The 25,001-nt window shown below is 36.3% G+C and overlaps 4 protein-coding genes across 8 annotated transcripts in view; 2 read left to right on the top strand and 2 right to left on the bottom strand.

Moving 5' to 3' along the window:
• LOC129804262 (B-cell receptor-associated protein 31) overlaps positions 1 to 25,001 on the top strand; it is a 417,963-nt gene that overhangs the window by 372,020 nt on the left and 20,942 nt on the right. The window lies entirely within an intron of this gene.
• Positions 920 to 7,698, top strand: LOC129806230 (uncharacterized). Its single transcript, XM_055854708.1, has 3 exons — positions 920 to 978; positions 1,042 to 2,346; positions 6,328 to 7,698. Exons 1-3 carry the CDS (start codon positions 920 to 922, stop codon positions 6,389 to 6,391), a joined length of 1,428 nt encoding a protein of 475 aa, XP_055710683.1. The 3' UTR covers positions 6,392 to 7,698.
• On the bottom strand, positions 6,213 to 22,093 carry LOC129804188 (ATP synthase subunit beta, mitochondrial-like). Of its 4 annotated transcripts, none has more exons than XM_055851301.1 (5): positions 21,837 to 22,093; positions 21,552 to 21,728; positions 11,532 to 11,620; positions 10,930 to 11,200; positions 6,213 to 7,536 (listed from the first exon to the last, which is right to left on the bottom strand). In XM_055851301.1, exons 1-5 carry the CDS (start codon positions 21,892 to 21,894, stop codon positions 6,401 to 6,403), a joined length of 1,731 nt encoding a protein of 576 aa, XP_055707276.1. In that variant the 5' UTR covers positions 21,895 to 22,093; the 3' UTR covers positions 6,213 to 6,400. The 4 variants fall into 4 exon arrangements, with proteins under 4 accessions (XP_055707276.1, XP_055707267.1, XP_055707248.1 ...); XM_055851292.1 differs by having other exon boundaries at positions 11,532 to 11,695; positions 21,837 to 22,083; XM_055851273.1 differs by lacking the exons at positions 6,213 to 7,536; positions 10,930 to 11,200 and adding an exon at positions 11,260 to 11,454 and having other exon boundaries at positions 11,532 to 13,168.
• LOC129804111 (uncharacterized) overlaps positions 22,091 to 25,001 on the bottom strand; it is a 19,772-nt gene continuing 16,861 nt past the window's right edge. For both annotated transcript variants that reach the window (XM_055851193.1, XM_055851201.1), the window contains exons 6-7: positions 23,040 to 23,287; positions 22,091 to 22,956 (exon numbers count right to left, since the gene is read on the bottom strand). In XM_055851193.1, coding sequence (XP_055707168.1) covers positions 22,500 to 22,956; positions 23,040 to 23,287 — 705 coding nt within the window. In that variant the 3' untranslated portion in view covers positions 22,091 to 22,499. The remainder of the gene's footprint in view (positions 22,957 to 23,039; positions 23,288 to 25,001) is intronic.

Genomic DNA, 25,001 nt, shown 5'->3' with positions numbered 1-25,001 from the left:
AGAAAAATACGCGAGCGTAAAATGCTTCAATTGGAAACATATTAATCCAAATGGAGACAAGGGAAAGTTTCTAATTGGAGACAAATAATTTAAGTGAAACCGCGACGAAGGGCTTCCAAACCCTTGTTGAGGTGCTTTTGAGTGCAGGATTTGTTCTTATTCCTGGTCTTTTCTCCTTTCCCATCATAAACAATAAGAATATCTCTCCAAAAAAAAAATCATATTTTTGGGGTTTCCTATTGAAACATTTGCAGACACTTCAGAAAAACTCTTTTTACACACGAAATAGGTAATTATTTCATTTGAAAACTTCACGTACCGTTAACAATAAAGATTAGCACTTAATTTAACTAAAATTAGCCAGAAATTAGACATAAATATTAAACAAAACGAATAAACAAACAACAGTCACCTCATTGTGTTTTTCATTGGAAAACATGGTCGATCGGTGAAAAATTTGATGGTGAAAAGGTACACTTTTAATTTTTCTGAGAAATTAACAAATTAAAATTTGTGAACATGAATGGATTTTCACTTTATTTAGAGCAAAATAAACTAAATAATGAAACTGAGGTATAGAAAATATATAAATATAATAATTTAGTACTGTATTTATCATGAAAACAATGACGTTTCCATTTGGAGTAGCTAAAAATTTCCATTTGGAGTAGGTTCTGAATTAGCTTAATTTACCTTACTCCCCCATCTTTAATTTTTGTGCATCATCAATGGATGCTGCCGTGCTTTGCAACCGCATTTCGAAATTAAAGAAAAGAGATTTCTGAATCTACGAAAAAACATAAATTTTCGATTACATCAAATGCTGATGCAAGTTACGAGCTGTATCCATGACAACACTTTTTGATACCAACAAGCACTAATAGTTGCTAGAACAGTTCCCAAGTGTAATAACGCAATAATGTTTAGCACTTTTTCTTCCGACGTTACTGAATTTCAATCAACATTCAAATACGATCAGTAAGAGGACTTTCAATTGGTCAGCAGAAATTATATTAAACAAATCGTAATTTGTATTTGTAGGACCGTTGATTTACTATCTCGCAGTGTAATAACAGACCCTCCAGCTGAAAAGTGTGATGCCTTTACCAACACAATCTCCCCCCGGAGTGTCTCAATCCAAACGGAATCACCAATTACGGGGATAGTCCAGCTCAAGGATGGGAATGAGAAGAAATTGGCTCAATGGCTTCAGAAAATTTTGCCGTTGGTTGAGGAAGAACTCAAAATGGGCATATCACCTTGTCCTCAAGGGATTTCGGGAAGAGAATCGCAATCTTCAGCTAAGATCAACTTCATTGAATGCCTTAGTGTTAAAGTAGCCGATGTTGCAAGTAAGAAATTGATTAGAGGAGCAGCTACATGGCTTTCTCTAGCAACTGGCGGAGCTCCAACCCTAGCTCTATCCTGTACAACAATCCATGATTCCTGGTGTGAACACAACACACCAAATATTGTCCTATTCAGTCCTAAAAGGGCAGATTATCAGGGAATAACTGGTCTAAATTACACAGAATCTCAGGTAATTCCTGTGAAATCCTGCATACAGATCTTATCGACAAACACCTACAACAGGGACATTTTTGCCGGAGGGAGTGTTCTTGGGGATTTGTACGTCTGGCACAAGGAACACCATCAAGATAGTGACTCCGTGAAGGAATTGTTCTCGGGAACAACACAAAATGGTGAAATTGTAGCCATGTCCTGGCTAAAACTCCGCCCATCATCTCAAGATGTTAATCTCCTAACTTGCCATGCTGATGGTGTTGTAGAATCATGGAAAATCCTTACAAATATGCAAGTCATTCACGAAAAAACCTTCAAAATCTCATCTAAAGGACAAAAGTTTCCAGCCATCGATCAAACTACAATTCTGAGAACAATCGTTTCAATTGACGATAGGAGTGAATTTGTTGTTGGAACTGAGGATGGAAGGGTAATTTTGTGCTCAGCTAATCAACTATCAACCATCAGGGGAGCAAAGAATGTCTATGATCCGGCTATAGCTGACCTGGAAAGTCATCAATTTCCCGTGATTTCACTGCAAATGGTCCATCATGGAGGAAAACAACTTCTGGCCAGTTGTGACGTAACTGGAGAAGTTTTCTTTCACGACATCATCAGATCAACAACCTCAGAACCCGTTGTTATCCTAAAAATGCCACTTCCATTCAAAAACACCATTGCTATTGGGAAAAATCTGAAATTCATCGTAAGTCCTGGAGAATTTGGAAGCCTTGAGATTTTTACAGCATCTTCTGGTCAAAAATCCTCAATTGAGGGAAATCTTAGAGGAAGAGGAAATCTCTTGGCTATCAGCAATAACAGGTACGTTTATTCTAATTTATAACAAGTATAAACTCAACAAAAACTTAAGCCACTCCCACAAATTCAATTGTAGACCTAAATGGATAACCTCCTTAAAAAATACATCACGTCCTTTAGCAAAAATCTCTATTAAACAATAAATTGTATAAAATTTTAAGTGGTAGGCGAAAGAAACATTAGTTTCTCAGAAACAAGCAAATTTATGAATTTCTGTGACTGAAAAATAGGCCCATGACAAATCTTGCAGTAACTAGGAAAATATAGTAATTTGAACGATTTGTAAAAAATATTATTCCTAAAATTTTTGCAGTTCCCAAAGTATTCCTAAAAATATTATTAAAGTGATTTTTATGTAGTTATAATATTTTATACATAAAAAATTTCTGGGCGTGGCCTATTTCTTCAAACAGGAAAAAACATGTAGATTAAATACTATTTTATATTATAATCAATGTAATTGTACATAGGGTCGGAGGAACGTCTGTTCAACAGGGAACCCCTATTGACACTTTTGTAAAAATGGTGAAAATTATTTAATGTATCTAGTAAAATATAAGTAATATAACGTTTTTTGTGTAATATACTTTTTACTATAAACAGAGATGTTCAAATTTCATATCCCAAATGGTACAGATTAGGATGTCAATAGGTGCTAACACGAGTTCTTAAAGTGTCAATAGACGTTCCTTTCACCCTACTGAAATATGTAGAAAAAATTATAAATATTTCTCTGAATGTTATAATTTTTTTTATACTTCTGGCAAATATTGTAAGGAGCGTGGTTTCTTTTCAGAAAATAAGATTTTAAAGCTCAATTAGCTTTTTAGTATTGAAATAATATGCAATGTGTAATTTTATAACGACTCCTAGGGTAAATTAAGCTAATTCAAAACCTACTCTCCAAATGGAAATTATTCGGTACTCCAAATGGAAACGTCATTTTTTCATGATACAGTACTAAATTATTATATTTACATATTTTCTATACCACAGTTTCATTATTTAGTTAATTTTGTTCCAAATAAAGCGAAAATCCATTCATATTCACGAATTTTAATTTGTTAATTTCTCAGAAAAATTAAAAGTGTACCTTTTCACCATCGAATTTTTCATCGATCGACCATGTTTTCCAATGAAAAACACAATGAGATGACTGTTCTTTATTCGTTTTGTTTAACATTTATGTCATAATTCTGGCTAATTTTAGTTAAATTATGTGATAATCTTCACTGCTAACGGTACGTGAAGTTTTCAACTGAAATAGTTACTTATTTCGTGAACAAAAAAGGGTTTTTCTGAAGTGTCTGCAAATGCTTTAATAGGAAACCTCGGAAATATGATTTTTTTTTGGAGATATTTTCTTATTGTTTCACATGGGAAAGAAGAAAAAACCAGGAATAGGAACAAATCCTGACTCAAGAGCAACTCAAGAAGGTTTTGGAAGCCTTTCGTCGGCGGTTTCGCTTACATTGTTTGTCTCCAATTAGAAACTTTCCCTTGTCTCCATTTGGATTAATTTGTTTCCAATAGCAGCATTTTAAACTCGCGTATTTTTCTTGTATTAAAGAAGTTTTCAAATTATATCTAAAGAATTTTCTCTAAACAGTAACATTCTAGAAGAGTCAAGATGCAAATTTATGTAATTCTCTTCAGTAAAAATATGAACTTATTGTGTTGAATCTTTTGTCAAAATTAAAGCGTCTGGAAATGGTTTTGAATTAGAATATTTACCTTAAATGTTCACCTGAATTATTTCCAACACACAGCCGAAAATTTAAAAAAAAATCTGTGTAGCCAGCCTTTTCGAGAAAACCCTAAAAACCTGGTTATGAATGGGTATGAAAGGGATGAAGGAAAAATTAAAAAACAAACAAACTATCTCTTGTTTGATGGAGGGTCATCGAATACTGGAAGTCGATATTTATTACCGTTTAAGCTATGGTTGATAAATTTTTAAAAATCGGATTGTATTTACTGTTTTTTTTTAGATTTAAACAGTAAAATTATGTAGAACTATTTTAAAACCTAAATAGACAGTATACGGACTTTAGGAAGCATGCGTCCGCAGTTTGAACCTTAATCGAATAACCTTTCAAAACACAAATATTGGAAATTATGTTTTCTCTATCTGTAAAAGCCACAAAATTAAAATCAAGTAAAAATGAGCACATAAAAAATACATAAAGTGAAAGACAAGGACGGTAAAAAAAGGGTTTTGATACTCCCAAGACAAATCAGACAAATAAATGAATATGCAAGAACAAGGAGAAACAGAACATAAAAAGAGTTGACAAAACGTCCAAGCTTTGCGGAGTGCTCGAACTCATACAAAAGAGATTTTCGTGTATTATCATTTCGCATCGTTTTTGGGTGCATACCGCTTTACTACCTATTAAATTGATTCATAAATTAAAAAGAAAACATTCCGAAATAAAAAAAGCACATTTCAGAATATTTTAGCATGAGTAACAAGCAGATGGACAAATAAAAACGTAAATTCTAGAAAGGTATATCATTTACGGGTACTTTAGCGATTAATTCATGAAGTAAATTCGGAAATGAACGAAATCATAGGTACCGTTTTCGAAATAAACCAAAAAAGTATGGTTTTGGAGAAATCAATATCTCTTACCGTTTCGCCTCTAGACGTATCACGAACTTTCGAACAAAAATATATTTCTTAAAAATGTTTGAGAAAGATACATCAATTACGGGTATTATACCGACTTATGACCGATTTAAGTTCAATGCAGTTGAGTTGTAAATTACAAGATTTTTCAAAAAATTCAATTTTAAGCAAATCAATTGAAAAATAGGCCTTCCAAAGTGGTTAAATTGTGACTTTCGAAAATTCAATATCAATTTTTTTTTTTCGAAAATAGGTGTCTAACAGTGTTTACACAATAAAAGCAATTTTCGTCAAAAATTGCCCTATTAAAAAAAATATGTTTTTGCCTACAAAAAGCGAAATTTTCATTACAAAAGCATTTTTTTTAAATTGCTGCTAGTGTATAGACGGCTTATGGCGAAATATTCACCTTGATTACCAATATGTTAAAATGACCAAATATACGAAAATGATAAAGAAATCTAGGAGCCGTTTGCGAAATAAATAAAAAAAAACAGGGTTTTGGAGGTGAGGATAAGGGCAGAATCACCTTAATAATCAAATGCTTACCCTATTTCGTTAATTTACGCAATTTCATTGCAATTATTACGCAGATTCTCGATTACCCTATTTACACGGAGTATGACCTTATGTCATACTCCGTGGCCCTAAGTGAAAATAATAAAAGAAAATTGAAGAAATAAAACGAAAATTCGATAAACGGTAAGCAAAAAAAAACGGTGAGAAATAATTCGTACAGTTTTTTTCTCACCTTTTATCGAATTTTCGTTTTATTTCTTCAATTTTCTTTTATTATTTTCACTTAGTGCCACCGAGTATGAGATAAGGTAATACTGTAATGGAAAATTTACGTTAGAATTGCAATGAAAATGCGTAAATTAACGAAATACGGTGAGGCTACGGCGAGCATTTTATTGTCAATGTGATTCTGCGCTAAAACAGAAAAAAACCTATCATAGATAATAAACAGTTGTGGGGGGGGGGGGGGTCATCGATGACCGTAAATCGATATCTCTTACCGTTTGGCCTCTAGTGGTGCCATAAATTTAAAAAAGTGGATTTTTCTTTGAGTTCGAGCAGTAAAAAGCAGAGCTTAAATAACGAAAATTTAAAACATCGAAATGCAATATCTGTAATGGACCATATTCCACTTGAAATTATAATTTTTAAGGAGTTTTTGAGAACAAGGTTCAACTTCCAGTTTGAAGACCGTATAAGAACATATAAGACTATGACCTTGTTGTCTTAATGTTTTTTTCTTTTTAATTTTATTTAAGGATATTATTGCAGAGTTATTAATTAATTCACAAGATTGAACACAAAAAAAACTAATTCAAACAAATTTTTTCTAGTGAATGGTTAGTAACTGGAGTTTACGAAGGTAACTTCAACATCTATCGCATCACAATGGACTAAAAACAACAATTAATCAGCAATAAGGGCCTTCACCTTTTCCATCACATCATCAATCCCACCCACCATATAGAAAGCCATCTCGGGAATGTGATCCAGTTCCCCATTGAGAATTTTGCTGAAGCCCTGAATTGTTTGTTCCAATGAAACAATCTTACCTGGCATTCCGGTGAAGACTTCAGCCACCTGGAAAGGCTGTGACAGGAAGCGCTGGATCTTCCTGGCTCTGGCCACCACCAACTTATCCTCCTCGGATAGTTCGTCCATTCCCAGAATTGCAATGACATCCTGAAGAGATTTGTAGCTCTGCAGAATCTTCTGAACACCTCGAGCAGTATTGTAGTGTTCCTCACTGATGGCATTGGGATCCATAAGGCGAGATGTTGAATCTAATGGATCCACAGATGGATAGATTCCTAGCTCAGCAATGGCCCGGGAGAGAACAGTTGTGGCATCTAAGTGGGCAAAAGTTGTTGCTGGAGCTGGATCAGTCAAATCATCAGCTGGAACATAGACAGCCTGGACAGATGTGATAGAACCACGAGTTGTACTGGTGATTCTCTCCTGAAGATTTCCCATATCAGTGGCCAATGTCGGTTGATATCCAACAGCTGACGGAATCCTGCCCAGAAGCGTTGATACTTCCGATCCAGCTTGAGTGAACCTGAAGATGTTATCGATGAACAACAATACATCCTGACCCTCGTGATCACGGAAATACTCAGCAAGGGTCAATCCAGTCAGAGCCACACGAGCTCGGGCTCCCGGCGGCTCATTCATCTGCCCATAGACCAGAGCCACTTTGGAAGTGTCATCTTTCAGCGAAATCACTCCACCTTCAATCATTTCGTGGTAAAGATCATTCCCTTCACGGGTTCTCTCACCAACTCCCGCAAACACCGAGTATCCTCCATGAGACTTGGCCACATTGTTAATAAGCTCCATTATCAAGACAGTCTTTCCCACTCCAGCTCCTCCAAAAAGGCCAATTTTGCCGCCTTTTGTGTAAGGCGCTAGGAGATCAACTACCTTGATACCAGTCTCAAGGATTTCCTGCTGGACATTCAATTCCACAAATTCCGGAGGATCTGTGTGAATTGAGCGATAATCTGTGCATTTGATAGGGCCTCTGTCGTCTATCGGATCACCTAATAACAATTTTTCCACGTCATACAAATGCTTGAGCTTATGATTGCAAAAATCATTACTTCTTCAGAATTGAGATTTTTCAAAATCCCAGAATGTAAAACCGTAAATTTTCGACTTTGTAAAACGAAATGTTTTTCAAATAAAAAACAGTTCAAGGTAAAGTTTACTACATTTCTTTGAAAATACTTTTTTCAATTGAAATTGATCCACCTAAAAAATCGTTTGTATAAAAACATTTTTCAGCTAAAATCGATAACAAATGCTGAGTTCCTTTAAACATTTTTTGATTATCCCTATTATCCTTATGGCGCAAATTATAGGTTATATAAAACACTAACAGTAACACTTAAAAAAATATCAAACTAAAAGATAAGAACAGTAAGCAAGGGCTTCAGACCTAAGGTTTAGCAATATGGCTTAGGGTAAATGGTGGAAAGCGAGACACTTAAGAAAAAATTCAATTTCAAATGCATTTTTAAACTGAATAAATAATTATTTTTTACCATTTTTTGTAACACGGGATTCTTTGACAAATATTTTAACAGAATCTTAACAGTAGTTGCTATTAAATATTGCAACCGAATAATCGGAAAAGTCAAGGAAATTAAAAAATAACACATTTTGAAAAGATGGACAAAATTTTGGAAAGTTGGACAAAAACTTTTGGAAAGTTGGACATAGTGATATTAATGAAAAAATATCATACAAAATATGTAGAAAATCAAATGTTGAGGGTTTTTTCTGTATACTTGCACATTTGATAGTTATTCTAATCCCTCCTTTATGTCCGGGTAACAGTTGAGGAACGCTAATTACCAAGAATTTCCTGGACGTCCAACCAAAAAGAGGTTCTGTAAATTTCACAGACGCCTTGCGCTGTCCAGCAGTTATAGTTTTAAAACGGATGCAATTTTTATGACATTTCAATTCCCCATCCGCCCAAGTCCTTTTCCACTTGCTTTGGGAGTTCTGTAGAGGCTCCTATTTGTCTTTCTTCGGGAGTTTTTGCGATATTTACTACCCACTCTATCAGAAAAAGTGGTCTTCGGACTCTGGAAATCTTTGCAGCCTTTTCCAGGAGATTTTCTCCTTATCAGCTGCTAACTGCTGTTGCAACTATAGTATTTCTCCGGATACTTAAGGATCTTTGTCGTTTTTGTTAACATGATTTCACTGCACAAAACCACCAAATTCATTCACAAAATCAATTTTTCTATTTCATAAAACTTGTTTTTAATGCAACACGAAAAAATTAAATCACTTTTCTATCCTTTTTAAATGTAATATTTCACAAATATTTTTTATTCACATTTTAAATGGATGTATGTCCTTCGATTTTCACTACGGACTTAATAATATTTCACAAATTATGCCGAAAAATCAAACAAAACACTTCGATATTTTCCTAGCAACTTCCATAAGAAACAGAGAAAATGACAACTACCGTGTCAAGGTTATGAATGTCACGCATGCAATACATTTTTTAAATTCTTCTTGCAAGTCACCCTTTGATTGTTTTATAACGATTTTTGCATTTTTAACTTCTGAAATGATCATAAAATTAAGTTTAATAATCTTTTTATCGAAAATATAAATATTTAATTGATTTATTATCAAGTTTTTAAGGAGGTGTCTCACATTCAACACTGCTTTGTCCAACTTTCCAAACTGTCTCGCTTTAGGCAAATGACCCTAACTGATTTAATTCCTTATGAATCATGATTTTTAGGAAAAATTTTAATTAGGATTTGATTATTAAAATTAATTAAATTTATTTGATTATTTAAAATTTGGAAAGCTACGGGAACTGGGATAAACCTCTAGTCTGAAGACCGCTTAAGGCAAAAATCATAAAAAAAAGATCTCATCTTAAAAAGGGTTGACAAAGCGTGCGAGGCTTTGCGGGTGCTCCAATTCTCAAGAAGGAGCTCCTTGTAAATAATCTTTTTCACAAACATTTTGATTATTATATCGGTTTAATAACAATTTAAATTTGTCTATAAACCAGTATAATATCATCTTGAAAGCAATTTTGATTAAAATAAATGTTATAACCTGTTACACAAAAACATTAAGCTATATTTTAATTTAAAAGGAAGTACCGATGCTTTACCGATTCATTACCGATTGTGACCGATGCGGTAGAATTTGGAATTGCAAATCCTTTCAAATAAATCCAAATTTGACCAAATCTATTGAAAAAAGGCGTGGCAAAGCGTCCCAGGCTTTGCGTAATCCTCGAACTCGTAACTTAGAAGCTATATTACCTCAAAAGTACTTACGCATCATTTACCATTTACCGGTTTACAACAGAATTGAACAGATTCATAAATCATGCAAGATTCTCTAAAATTGTTTAAAAAGCAATAGAATTGATTTTCGGATAAAAATTATTAATTGGTTATGAACCGGTTCATTACCGGTTCAGAACCGATTGGAACCGGTTCAGTTTCAAAGGAAATTCCAATACCTTTCCAACGAGCCCAAATATGACCCCATTCGCTTAATAAATGCACTCTCTTGTGTCTTTTTAACCTTTGACATTGAAAAACCGTTATTAGGAATGATTCAACGGTATTTTCGTATATAGACGAAATGTCCGCCTGGGTAATCTCTAAATCATATCCAAGAATGAAAAAAATCGCACGACGCGCTTTCGAGCAATCCTAAAAGCACCCCTAAAAACATGTTTTATCGGTTTTTCTCAAAATTGGCCCAAGCTTTTTCAATGATTTTTGGATATTTTTTAGAGCTAGCCCAGGCGAACATTTCGCCCAAACATACCAATGACCGGAAAATTCGCCATTTTGAATTATTGAAGGTCAAAAGTCAATCACTTTAGAAGGGTAATTTTTCACCCCATCCGGTTAAATTTGGATTTTTTGGAGAGGTATTAAAATTTCGAACTCGGATGCATCGGTCTTCATCGGTAATGAGTCGGTTAAGTACCATTTTTTGATTTTCAAATGCTTTTGTGATTTGTGAATCAAATTGATCTCTAGTAGATCGTAATACCAAAATATCATGCAAAAAAACTAATTCACAGTGAGCTCTATCTCGTGAATTCGAGGATTCCGCAAAGCTGGGACGCTTTGCCATCTCTTTTATAATACACTGAGAAAAAAGAGGGTGTGATCAAATTTTTTTCCTCATAATTTTAACACTTTTTAGGTGTAAAAATATATGAACATTTTTAATGTTAATTTTACACCTTTTTGAGGGTAAAATTAACATGAAAAAGGGTAACTTTAACCCCCTTTACACCTAAAAAGGGTAATATTTTCACCGATTTTGTATCAATATTGCAGGGTAAAATTAACATTTCCGGAATATTATTTTAACTTTTTCGGATTTCTCTCAGTGTAGGAACATTTTCTTAAAGTAAAACGTACCTGTAACATTCATGATCCTCCCAAGGACTCCAGGTCCCACTGGCACTGAAATAGGCTGAAGGGTATTGCAGACATCCTGCCCACGAATCAACCCATCAGTGCCATCCATCGCGATGGTGCGCACAACCCTCTCTCCCAGATGCTGAGAAACTTCCAAGACAAGCGGAGGGCGATCTTTGCGATCAACTGTGAGGGCTGTATAGATACTCGGTAGATCACCTTCATCTTCTGCGAAACTTACATCCACAACAGCTCCAATAACCGCAATCACCTGGCAATTTATCAGACAATTTTCTACACTTTAGCGGAAATTTCTTTCAAAAAAAAATACTTTTACCATGAAAATTTTATTAGAGGTCACTTGAAAGACATTTAGAAAAAAAAATCTTGAAAGCTTCAGTTATTCTTCAATTTATCTTCTTGTCCCAATTCTAAGACAGAACTGTAGGAGAAATTGGACTATGGTTAATCTTCTTCAAATTACCAGGGTTTCCACTTGAATTTTTCAATATCAAAAAAATTTACCTAATTGAGAAATAAAATTTTCGTGATAGGATTTTTTAATTGATGAGGAATAAAAAAAAAGAGAAAAGCAAACTTACCTTTCCCTTCTTCGTCTGGTTAGTTCCTTTCTCCCGAATCTTCTCTACTGTCTTGCCCACAATGTTCTTCAGGGTGTCAACGTTGACTCCTGCAGTAGAAACAGGTGGTTTGGGTTTGCCAGAACTATCTATGGACTTTGAACCGTGACAGCCCTCATCTGGATCTTCACATGCGCCAAAACGCAAGAGAAGAGTTATGAATGGATTTCTATTTGGATCATCAACTATGCCGGACTTTTCTTTATTAAACTGAGATACGTTTGAAGTCGTGGAAGAAGGTACTGTCACAGTCTTTCCACAAGGATTAACATTCAGAATATTAGGTCCTGGCTTAGCAACGGAAGAAGCAACATCTTTACAAGGATCCTTAGATTTACTCACAAACATTGTAACAGATTCGTGCTCTGCATCACCCAAACGTGTTGGATACTTTACGCTTCTATCCTTAACGTAAGCAGACTTTAGATCCTCCCTATCTGCCATAGCAATGCAGGGATCAGGATCAAGTTTTTCAAAGGAAAACATCGAGGGATTTATATTGTGACGGTAACAGGGACTTTTAGGATCAGTTTCTGAGAAATTCTGAAATGGCGATGACTTAGATATTTGATAAGGGACAACATTAAGAGCAGGAGAAGCATAGGCGTCACTATTGTCCAAATTCTTTGATGGATCTTCCACAATAATTGGAGGCATCTTCCCATCCCAATTTCCACATGGATCAGGATCATCTGAGTCAATTTTGAACATTGAGGGATTTATATTGAAACCATTGCATCCGCCTTTACTAGACGAAGGAGGAGGGCTCTTTTTGGAAAATAGCCCAAAAAAGGCAACAGGTTCTGTAGCTTTATCTGATAAATTCAAAGGCTTATCACTAACGACAGAGTCAATGGGAACCGATTTCTTGCCTTTGGAAAGCTTTTCTAAATCTTCAGTATCTTCTTCTTTATGGAATTCTAATGTTTTTGAGGTAGATTGAAAGTCTTCAAGATTTTCTTTACCCGTTGCTATATAGCCCATGGGGAAGAGTTTCTTAACTTTGAGAGGTTTGGGTACTCCTTCTTGGGTTTCTTCTTCTACATGAACCTCCACTGTTTTTGACTTTGGTTGGAGATCTTCAAGATTCTCCTTACCCGTTGCAATATAACCCATAGGGAAGAGTTTCTTGACTTTGAGAGGTTTAGGAATATCAACTTGAACTTTGTCTTTTTTACTTAATTGAACCTTCCTAGAGATAAGTTGAAGATCTTGACATTTTTTATCAATTGCAGAAACACTTTTAACTTTGTGAGACTCAGAATGACCCCCTTGGATTTCTTTCTCAAAAGATTCTACTGTTTTCAAGTCTGATTGAAAGTCTTCTAGATTTTCTTTACCCGTTGCAATGTAGCCCATTGGGAAGAGTTTCTTCACTTTAAGAGGCTTGGGAATGCCGTCTTGGACTTCTTCTTCTTTATTTGATTCTACTGACTCTACCGTCTTAGGGATTGGTTGAAGGTCTTCAAGATTTTCCTTACCCGTTGCAATATAGCCGAGAGGAAAGAGTTTCTTAATCTTGAGGGATATGTCTTTAGGGACTGTGTCTTCAAAATTTACCATCGTATCATTTTCTTTACGTTGTTTAATTTGGGGAGCTTGCAAAGTAGAATACAGATTACAAAAAATGCCATTTTCGAATTTGCAAAAATAAAATTAGGGTAAAATGAGTTAATTTGGAACCATTTATAATTTGAGATATTGAAACTTTCTCACTGTTTCAGATGAGCAAAGAGAAAACAAAGACCGAGAAATAGAAGAAAAAGACGATTAAGAAGAACAGAAACAGCATGACCTTTTAATAAAGGATGATTATGGAAGAGACAAACTACTTATTAAAAAACGAATAAAAACTATGATATACACCAAAGCCGATTGGAGTGAGCGTGAAGGGCAAATTATATTGAACCTAAAGCCGTTATACCGGCTTCAGACTGTAGGTTTAGTCCAGTTCCCGAAGGTCTCAAAAATCTAAATAACAAGCAATTTTATTGATTTTTAAAAATCTGATGAATCATTTGCCCTTAATATTCAATCCTAAATTATAATTTCCTAAAATTCATGCCTGATAAGGAATTAGAGAAGTTAAGCCAGATGGCTAAGCCTAGGTCTGAAGCCCATATTACTCTATTTACAGAAGGTTCACATCTTGATAACTTCTCAGGAGCCGTCTACTACTGCCCTGACCTCCAGCTGAATGGATCGATGTCGTTTGGTTACAGTAAAATTGCATACCTGCAGGAGATATCTTTGGAATAACTTACGAATACACCGTAATGTATTCAAGCATTTTTCGGCGCCAGTTTTTCAGCTTATTTTAAGCGCCAATGATTCATTATAAATGTATTACAAATTTACCGCGTGAATAATATTTATGTAGGATAGTCAATAGATGGCGCAATCCGCGCGAAAAATCGAGGAGCGACGAGAGACGGAGAGAGGAGATTTAGTTTAAGACGAACCGCGACGCGAGCAAGACGTAATATAAAATTGGTGAGTGATTAACAAATTATATTTCCCTCCTACCAAAAAACTCTTTATGGGGGCTCTCAACCGGGATAGGAGCGTGAAATATCATTTGTGAAGTGATAAGGATAGCCGTGCCTTAAGACGAAAAGACGATAAAAGTGATTTGTGCGAGACGCGTGCAATCGCTAAAGACGCATAGTCTGAAAAATCGCGAAAAGTAGTGTTTCGGGTCGCGAAAAGTAGTGCTCGATACGCAGAAAGACGTGAAGACGAAAAATCGCGAATTTTCTAGACTCTGAAGACGGTACTTTCATAGTACAAAACGACGAAAAGACGTGCACATTTCCTCTGGAACGTGCAAAAAAGTGAGCCATATTGGATAAGACGAGTCCGCGTGGCTAGAAAAGACGACTTCCGGCATCTTGGTGTTGGAAAAAACGACGAAAGCCGAGTGTGGAAACGACGTGTGGGACAGCGAAATTGTGGAACGAGAATTAGTGTTGCCCAATTCGTGTGTGCCAAAAGTGACGTGAACGACGAAAACAAAGAAGATGGCGACCAACATCAAAACAGTGGAGGATTTGGTCACAATGATGACGAAGACGGGGCTTGTAATTGAGTGCGAGCGAAGAGGACTTCCTCAAGACGGTGATAAATCAACACTTGCCCAGCGCATTGTGGAATTCGACGAAATAAATCCACAAAATGACGATGGTGACGGCCAAGGTGATTCGAACGACGTTCCTCAAGATGTAAACAAAGGAGGAAAATCCAAAAAAGACGCAAATATGGATTCGATGGACGGTGAAAGTGATTTTGAAGGTTTCGAAACAGTCGTGGAAAAGAGGAAGAAGACCTCAACACCCAGTACTCGTGTCGATGATGGATATGGAAGGATGTTTAGCCTCAAAGACATCGAAGATTCCATGGAGAAGTTCAGTGCCAGTGATGGACAAGATATCACAATGTGGATTAGTGATTTCGAAGACATTTCTGAGACAGTGGGATTGAACGATCTTCAGAAATTGGTGATGTGCAAGAAGGTTCTGACTGGAACAGCACGACGATTTATTTTCACACAAAGTGGATTGTCAACATGGGCTAAATTGAAGCGAGCATTGCTCAAGGAGTTTGCCCTGAAGCTGAGTGCTGCTGATATCCACCGCAAGTTGCAAAATCGCAAGAAGGAAGCTTCTGAGAGTCTACTAGACTACATTTACGAGATGCTACGTATTTCAAAGGCTGGAAATGTAGATGAAGTGACAGTGTGTGAATATATTTGTGATGGAATTCCCGGTGATATTTCGAAGAAGACGATGCTGTACGAGGCCACGAGTATTCAGGAGTTAAAGAAAAAGCTGGAAACTTTCGAAAAGCTGCAATTAAAGACGAAAAATGCTGAGAAAAAGACGATCAACGACGAAAAGAAGCCAAGTGTCAAAAAGAGTGGTGACAAATCAGTGAAGTGCTTCAATTGTGGGGAACAAGGACATAAGTCCACTGACTGTCCTGATAAGGACAAAGGTCTTAAGTGTTTTAGATGCAACGGATTCGATCATATTGCCAAGGACTGCAAGAAAAAGGACGAAAAAGTAAAGAAAAGTGTTGCAAAAGTGAATATGATCGAAGATATGAAGAAAAAGCTCGACGTGATCCTGATGAAAATCGATGTGCATGAAGTGATTGGTGTCATTGACAGTTTCAGTGATGTGTCCTTGATGAAAGAGTGTCTATGGGACAAAGTGAAAGAGTCTTGTGCGAATTCTGAGCCATCTAATGTGAAATTGCGTGGTTTTGGAGGTGCATATGGCAAAGCCAAGGCTGAAGTGATGCTGAAAGTGACCATTGATGGAGAAGAATTCCAATTTCTGTGCCACATCGTGAGGAATAATGCCATGGATCCTGAGCTGTTGATAGGAAGGAATTTCCTTGAGAGTGTCGACTACACAATTACCCCAGGACATGTGAGTATCAAGCCAAAGATTTCTAAAGACGATTCCAAAGACGATGAGTGTGCTGATGCTCCATCTGGAGATGTGGGTAAAGACGATGTTGTGACAGACGTGTCACATGAAGACGATCCAGTGACGAACTTTATGACGGAAGATGTCGCATCAATCATGAGGATTGAGATTGAGGATGATGTCCTCAATTGCCCGAAGCAATATGCTGACGAGATTCGAGAGATGATTGGGAACTACCATCCCGAGAAGCCGAAAGATGTAAGTACACAAACTGTGATTAATTTGATGGATGACACACCCGTGTACCAGCGCCCAAGACGCCTAGCCCCTCTCGAAAAGACGATTGTTGACAAGCAAGTAGCTGAATGGCTAGATGAAGGGATTATACGTGAATCCTCAAGCGATTACGCCAGTCCTGTTGTTCTGGCAAAGAAGAAAGACGGGTCCTATAGAGTGTGTATCGATTATCGTGAATTAAACGAGAAAGTCGTGAAGGATCGATTCCCAATGCCGATAATAGAGGATCAGTTGGATAAATTGTCCAAAGCTCGAGTTTATTCCACTCTAGATTTGAAGAATTCATATTTCCATGTCCCAGTAGAAGAAGAGAGTAGGAAATATACTTCTTTCGTGACGCATGATGCCCAGTACGAATTCATGAAGACTCCTTTCGGACTGTGCATAAGTGGGAATAATTTCGGACGTTTTATCAATTCTGTGTTCAGTAATTTGATAAAAGAGGGCGTACTTTTGACGTTTGTTGATGATTTAATCATACCAGCCAATGACGAAAAAGACGGAATGGAAAAATTGAAGCGTGTTTTAGAAGTTGCAGCGGAGAATGGTCTCGTATTCAACTGGAAGAAATGTGCATTTCTAAGACGAGAGGTTGAATTTTTGGGATACATTGTCAGTGGGGGCAAGATTCAGCCGTCAGAGGCGAAAGTCGAGAAATTACTGAAGTATCCAGTCCCAAAGACAGCAAAGCAGCTTCAGAGATTTTGTGGTTTAGCTTCATATTTCCGGAAATTCATCAAAGATTTTGCCGTGCTGTCAAAACCTTTGAGTTCTTTGCTGAAAAAAGACGTTCCGTACGAGTTCAACGACGAGCAGATGACTGCATTTGAGACAATCAAGAGACTACTCGCCAACTATCCGGTGCTTAAGCTTTTTGATTTAGACGACGAAACAGAAGTTCACACAGACGCCTGCAAAATGGGAATTGCCGCTATCCTTATGCAGAAGGATAAAGACGGAAAGATGCACCCGTGCTATTATTATAGCAGGACGACGAATGACGCTGAGCAGAAATACCACTCATATGAGCTTGAATTTCTTGCTGTTGTGGAAGCCTTAAGAAAGTTTAGAGTGTATCTGCTTGGAGTGAAGTTTAAGTTAGTGACAGATTGCTCCGCATTCAAGATGACAATGGCGAAGAAAGAACTTCACACGAGAATTGCACGATGGGCATTACAACTGTCAGAGTTTGACTATACGATTGAACACCGAAATGCTGAACGGATGGTTCACGTGGATGCTCTATCCAGAGCGACAGTGATGATAGTCAAGAGGACAGATGACGTTACTTCAAAGGTGAAAGCTGCACAAAATCAGGACGAGAAGATAAAGGCTATAAAAACAGCACTTGAGAGTGGCCCGTATCTAGATTTTGTCTGCAGCAATGGAATCCTTTACGTTGAGAAAGACGATAAGAAGCGACTTGTCATTCCAAGTTCAATGGAGATGGAGATTGTGAATGGAATGCATGCAAGGGGACACTTTGGGGTGAAGAAAACCAAAGAGCTCATTGAAGATGAATTTTATATCCCGAGTGTTGACGATAAGATACGACGTTGCATTGAAAATTGCATTCAGTGTATTTTGGCTGAGCGGAAGAGCGGGAAGCGAGAAGGAGAATTGCATCCCATAGCCAAAGGAGAAGTGCCGCTAGATACGCTGCACATTGATCATCTAGGACCAATGCCATCGACGAGGAAATGCTACAATTACATTCTGACGGTAGTGGACGCATTTTCAAAATTTGTGTGGATATTCCCTGTGAAATCTACAACAACAGACGAGACGGTAAAGAAGTTAAACGTGATTTCTGAGGTATTTGGTGATCCGAGACGTATTATAGCCGATAGAGGGACGGCATTCACCTCAACACAATTCAAGAAGTACTGCGAAGATAGAAGGATTGAATTGCACCATATTGCTACAGGCGTTCCCCGTGGAAATGGGCAGGTTGAGAGGATGCATAGGATCATTATTCCTACCCTGACGAAGTTGTCAATCGACAAACCAGACGAATGGTTTAAATTTGTTGGAAGAGTTCAGCAATATATCAATTCATCTTATCAGAGATGTATCCAGACTACGCCGTTCGAAGTGATGACCGGTGTTAAGATGAAGCACCCAGAGGACCAGAGAATTGTTGAAATTCTCGAAGAAGAGCAGCGAGTTCAATTCGGACAGCAACGAGATGAGTTAAGAAAGCAAGCACGACTAGGAATTGAAAAGGTGCAGAATGAGAATCGTAAGACGTACAATCTCAGGAGTAAGCCGGCACGAGAGTACAATTCTGGTGATCTTGTAGCTCTCAAGAAAACACAGTTCGAGACTGGCTCAAAAGTGAAGCCGAAGTTCATTGGGCCATATGAGATTACCGAGATCCTGCCGAGAGACCGGTATAAGCTGAAGAAGACAGGTCATTTCGATGGACCAGAAGCGACGTATGGATCAGCGGATCTACTAAAGAAGTGGCCAGGCGGTACATCCGGGGCGGATGTAGTATCAGGAAAGGCCGTGTAGGATAGTCAATAGATGGCGCAATCCGCGCGAAAAATCGAGGAGAGAGGAGATTTAGTTTAAGACGAACCGCGACGCGAGCAAGACGTAATATAAAATTGGTGAGTGATTAACAAATTATATTTCCCTCCTACCAAAAAACTCTTTATTTACATAAATTAAGTAAATTTTCAATTTTTTTTTATGAATGATCTCCCAATAGTAGGCAATTCATATCAAATTCTTTCAATCCGTTTTCACTTAAGCCGGAACTCCCTGTATTTTTGAACTGTCATCTCAAAATTCTTATACGGAACGAACCCACGAACAAAAATTTAGGTCTAAGTGTTAGGGGGTAGTGGGGCATTTTGAAATTGTGCAGCTTTAACATAAGTTTTTTCTCCTATTTTTAAATAAAACTTGACCTTATCATGATATAATTTTGCTCTACAAATCAATTGCGAAACTAAATTACATTGTGATAAGAGGCTCAATTCTATTTAAAAATCTGAGGTAATGACTCCGGCACACCTTTTAGATAAGGAAAATTTCATGAAGTCGAAATTCGAATCCCTTTCTTTCTCACATGTTTAGCATATGTCTATCTCATTCTCTCGCACTCTTCTTCTTCTTTTAAACATCACACCAAATTCAATTTAGCTCAATCGAATTTGGTATGCGAAAGAATGAGATAGTCATATGCAAAACATGTAAGAAAGAAAGGGATTCGAATTTCGACTTCATGAAATTTTCCTGAACTAAAAGGTGTGCCGGAACCATAAAAGCTCAATTTCAAAGCTGCCCCACTTTTAAGGTGCCCCACTTCCCCCTAATTAGAACCGTTGTCGCTGAATTTTTGAATATTCCTACAGTTCGAGACAGCGGTGTCCGAAGCACTTAAGTTTTTAGCTGAGATTCTTTACAATCTCAGTTTTTTGTGATTCTAGGTGAAATCCGACCTTGTCAGATCGGGCCTAAAATTTTCATTTACGTTAAAAATCGATTTTCGTGAATGTTTCGTCCCGTCCGTTCTTCTGTCTTATATCTACTTTTGGAGAAGGAACGAGAGATATCGAAGGCGGTTTTTGGCAAAACTTAGATGGCTAGAAGTAGTTGATATCAGATCCATGCTTATGCCCTCGTAGGCATACTTACAACTTAAGCCGACGAACTTAATTCCCATTAGTTTCCCACTAACTGAGCGAACTAAGACGTTCCTCGGCTTAAGCCAAGAGACGGATTAGTCGGAAACTGATGGAAACGTGATCTAATCATTATTTTGATTATAATTACGTTAAGCTGTCTCTTGGCTTAACCCTTTGACGACGAGACAGTTTTCGTGGACCGAAAATCAGCAATAAAAATGAAACCGATAAACAAAATCAGTAAAAGGTCTTACATGTAACCCAAGGAAATCCAACAGAGTCTGAGTTGGTGTATTTTTTTGTCTCTATGAACGATAGAGACAAAAATAGCCCAAAAATTTAAGTAATTTTTCTGACAATACTAATGAATGATAATTTTCAATCTAATGAAAAATAACATGTTTGAGTATTGTAGTTTCTTTTCCCAAAACGGTTTTGCTTATAAAAAATTGGAAGTATAAAAATTATTTAAAATTTATTTTCATTATGAGAATTTAAAAAATCGACATTTTTCAGCTTACAAATTTACTAGGGTAAGTGTGTCAAATTTCGGCATAGTTGCATGCAAGCGACAAAGTCTCAAGTTTGAAATATAATATTTTTAATAAAAATTGAATATTTTTGTTATTTTTTTTATAAGGAATGTTGCTTGGAAACTTGGAGACAGTTTATCATCTTTATTTTCTCTAAAATTATTCTTAATTACATTTTAAAATGAATAAAAATGTTGACATAGCATTGGTGGCCTATTTCGGCCACTTTCATTCTCATTGTTCCTTGCCCTTCGAGAATTCTTTCAATATGTTTTTCAGATCATCTTGCTCGTCGAAGCGACATTTTTTGTTATTTTTATGCATTGTACAATCTCAAGAGTATCCAAAAACTAAAAATTCATGGAAATTCGAGGAACAAAAAATATGGCCGAAATTGCAAGCTGGCTGGAATTTCGCACACTTTATATAGCAAATAGCTGGACTTCTAAAAAATATCCTAGATTCCTTTAACCTTCTATTTTACGTACAAACATTAAGGAAAAATAACTTTAGGTAATCAGGAAAAAAAATTTTTTATGGGACATCGGTGTTCCAATCGTCCTTAAAGGGTTAAGTCGTAAGTGTGTCTAGGGCATTAGGGTCGAAAATATTTGACCTATTAAATTTGGTATTAAAGATTTATCCCAAAAAGTGTTACACTGAGGGCTTACGATCATCGATTAGAAATCCATTGCGTAAATTGCCTTTGCTACCAAATCTTAAAGGCTAAATATTCTTGAGGACAAGCTTGAGTCCATTTGGCTCTGAAGGCCTAAATACCTAAGAGCTTTCGATAAAAAAAAGAAATTATCCCCTTCCACTGACCCGAGCTATAGGGGATCTAAAATTTAATTTTAATATATTGAATTCAATTTTCAATCAAATTTTCACCATAAGGTTCATCAGGTCTTTTCAAACAAATGGAATCAAATCGAATAGTATCAAATTTAGGGATAAACCGACATTGGGTTCAATAGGCTCGAACGTAATATTCCAGATTATGAATCATAGCTCCCATAAGTTAAAATACCCTTGTCACTAGCTTTTTTATATGTTTCTTGGATCCCCCAATGTTCTTACCTGGAGCAGATGCCATCGTCTTTTTGGAAGCAGATTTGTAGCAGGGATTCCTGCCCATGCAGTCATTCAATGTGAGTTGCTTGGTGCTAATTACTTTGGCCTGCAAATTCGAGTACATCCTCGATGATGCAATCCCCCAATTTTCATCGAGAACTGACCCTTTTCTCGGAAGCAATCCTTGGGAAAAGCATTTCAAATTACCAAATCATCTCTCAAGCCCATTTTCCCAGAACATTCCACCAGAAATACCAGAGTAATTCTCATTAAAATGAAATTTTCACTCACTAGTTGAAATCAAACGACGAGGCCATATTTGTTGCGCACAACTGCGAGACGCCTGCATCTTTCCCTTTGCAATTTCCCGGGGAATATCTTAAGTATTTCTGGAATCCTTCAAGCCTGGCAGTTGATGAACACCAAGATCTTTCTGAGGGATACACTTTTCGTGGAATTTTCACTCAAAATTTAGAAGCTTTTAGCAATTTTCCAGAACTTGTGAAATCGCACGCTCATTTGTTCGAAAAAAAAAGTCAAAGCACTCTGAAGTTCACTTCGTATATTCATCTTTTTTAGTACAATTTTCAAATTTCCTACCACGCTCCTAACGTTTTTTTTTCTCAAACATTTCTCGTACTTTTTTTTTTGTTAAAAATATCTTTTTCGCTTACAAATCATCTTCAATTCTTTTACTCAATTTAATTTTCCTTTTTTAAATTACTTAATTATATAATCAGCTCAACACCCATGAACTCAAGCACTCTCTATTTTCAGAAAGAAGGTTTGGAATTACCGGAATTACCATGGGTCATCAACTATCCACAAATCAAGATTCTAAAAACAAAAATTGAGTTTAGGGGCGCCTGAATAAATTCATCAATGTTGTGCCTTTCACGCTAAAATTTTTAATCTTCCTCTTTAAAAAAAATAGTCGAAATATAATTAAAATATTCACAAACCAGGCTTATAATTATCTAGGACAGAATTGAATTTAATTATTTGATCTCTAACCATTTGCTCTTTTAGTGCCAGTTCCTTCTTCAGCATCAACTTCATATCCTGGAGATTGGGCATGGACTGACAATCCCGAATGTTGAGCAATTTGGAGAAAATTCTCTCCCACATTGCCTTCTGAAAATATCTGGGCAATTTTGTCGTCATCACCCAACCTGAATACCCTTTAGTTACATTCATGTACTTCCCAAAGAGAAGCACATGAATCGTTGCTGCCACACCAAACAAATCCGTCTGGTAAGTCCACGGTTTATCCTCCAACATCTCCGTGCACGTGAATCCTTCCGTCTTCACCACATACTTAAACGTTGTATTCTCCGGGAAGAGTTTCATGTCGATTGATTGGCCAAAATCAATGAGTTTGAGGGCAGAATAAGGCGAATCATAATTCAATCTGCAAGAAAAAGAAAACCAACCAAATCATAATCCCTCCCTCTCCCTGACAAAAAGAAATCTCCCTCTTCACAAAGCACTCACTTGGATGTCAGCATAAAGTTATCTGGCTTGATGTCAGCATGAATGATATTGCACGCATGGAGATGATCAATGATTGAGAAAATTTGAGTCGCCAGCATAATCACAATAAACTCATGAAGATTCTTCTCCGTTGAGAATTTATGGACATTGCAAACATTTACCAATGTCCCGTATCGACAGAAAGGCAGTGCTAGAATACTTGCATTATTTCCAATCATCGCGAATTCAACATCCACGAATGCTGACATCTGCAGAAAAATTAAATTCATTTCACACAATTACTTATTATTTATTAATGGCATAAAACATATGGTCAGTAAAAAGTCAAAAGTGGTCAGCAGAAAATCAAATTTGATCAGCAAATAATTCGAAATAATCAGCAAAAATTTTCAATTTTGTCAGTAAAAAGTAAAATTTTGTCAGTAAAGAGTTAAATGTGGTAAGTGATAACTTCGAATTGATCAGTAGATATATTCGAGTTGATCAGTAAAAAATTAAAAATTAATCAGCAAAAAATTAAAAATTGTCAGTAAAAAGAAAAAAGGGTCAGTAATAAATTAAAAATGAGCAGTATAAATATAATATATTCGAGTTGATCAGCAAAAAAATTAAAGCAGTAAAAAATTAAAAATGAGCAGTAGAAATATTCGTATTGATCAGTGAAATATTAAAAAGTGGTCAGCAAAAAATTAAAAAGGAGCAGTAAAAAATGAAAATTGGTCCGCAAAAAAATAAAAGAGGTCAGTAAAAAATTTTATTTTTTTCTGACCACTTTTTGTTTTTTACTGATCATCTTTTACTTTTTACTGATCATGTTTTATTTTTCACTGATCACCTTTTACTTTTTACTGATCATGTTTAGTTTTTTTTGCTGACCACTTTTCATTTTTTTACTGACCGCTTTTAATAAAGTACTGCTCTTTTTAATTTTTTACTGATTTTTTAAAACTTTTTACTGCCCTTTTTTATTTTTTACTGACCATTTTTTTTATTTTTTACTGATCATTTCGAATTTTTTGCTGACCAAATTTGACTTTTTACTGCTCGTTTATTCGATGCCTTTATTAATTCTTCCTTAATCATCTCAGATCGCAAGGGGAATTCTGTAAAAGTATGACAATGTCATATGACAAATTCTCGTGGTAAAATTCGGGCCAAGACCACATTAAAGCCCAGTGAGCATTCAATGGCCATTGCAAGGAGCTTCATGAAATTTTTAGTAGATATGAGTCGGATTTACAATTATAGTTCTTATGAATTTAGCACACAAAAAATATTAAATTTGTCATATGACATTGTCATACTGTTACTGAATTCCCTTACAGAACAATAAATCCTGTAGGGGAATTCTGCAACAATATGACAATGTCATATAAGAAATTTTCGTGGTAAATTCGGGCGTAGAATAATGCCCTAGACACACTTACGACTAAAGTCCAGAGACGACTAAGCTCGTTCATAGCCAAGTCAGTTCCTGACACACTACAAACTAGGCATTGCATTCACTGGTATCCACAAAACATAGAATTTGAGTTTTTTTTAGTAATTTTACAAGTAATGTCATTTTCAAAGAAGATTAATGCATTTAAGTAGAAATGCATAAAAAAACCCCAAAAGTTATGTTTTGTGAATCGCAGTGAATGTTAAGCCTCGTTTGTAGTGTGTCAGGAACTGACTTAGCTATGAACGAGCTTAGTCGTCTCTGGACTTTAGTCGTAAGTGTGTCTAGGGCATAACATTAAAGCCTAGTGATCATCAATTGATCATTAGAAGTGGCTCTATGAAACTCTCAGTGACTAATATGAATCGTATATCCGAATAGTTTTTCTGAATTTGAAAAGTTTAAAATTTGTCGTGTGGCATAGTCATTCGGTTACAGAATTCCCCTACTGGTTGAAAATAATTCGTGAAATCAAAATTCACATCTCTTTCTTTCTCAAATATTATGCATATATCTATCCC

The sequence above is a fragment of the Phlebotomus papatasi genome, chromosome 1 (assembly GCF_024763615.1).
Source record: "Phlebotomus papatasi isolate M1 chromosome 1, Ppap_2.1, whole genome shotgun sequence".
In the NCBI taxonomy this organism is placed as follows: domain Eukaryota; kingdom Metazoa; phylum Arthropoda; class Insecta; order Diptera; family Psychodidae; genus Phlebotomus; species Phlebotomus papatasi.
The sequence above is the reverse complement of the archived record's forward strand: the minus strand, read 5'-3'. Positions and strand labels throughout refer to the sequence as shown.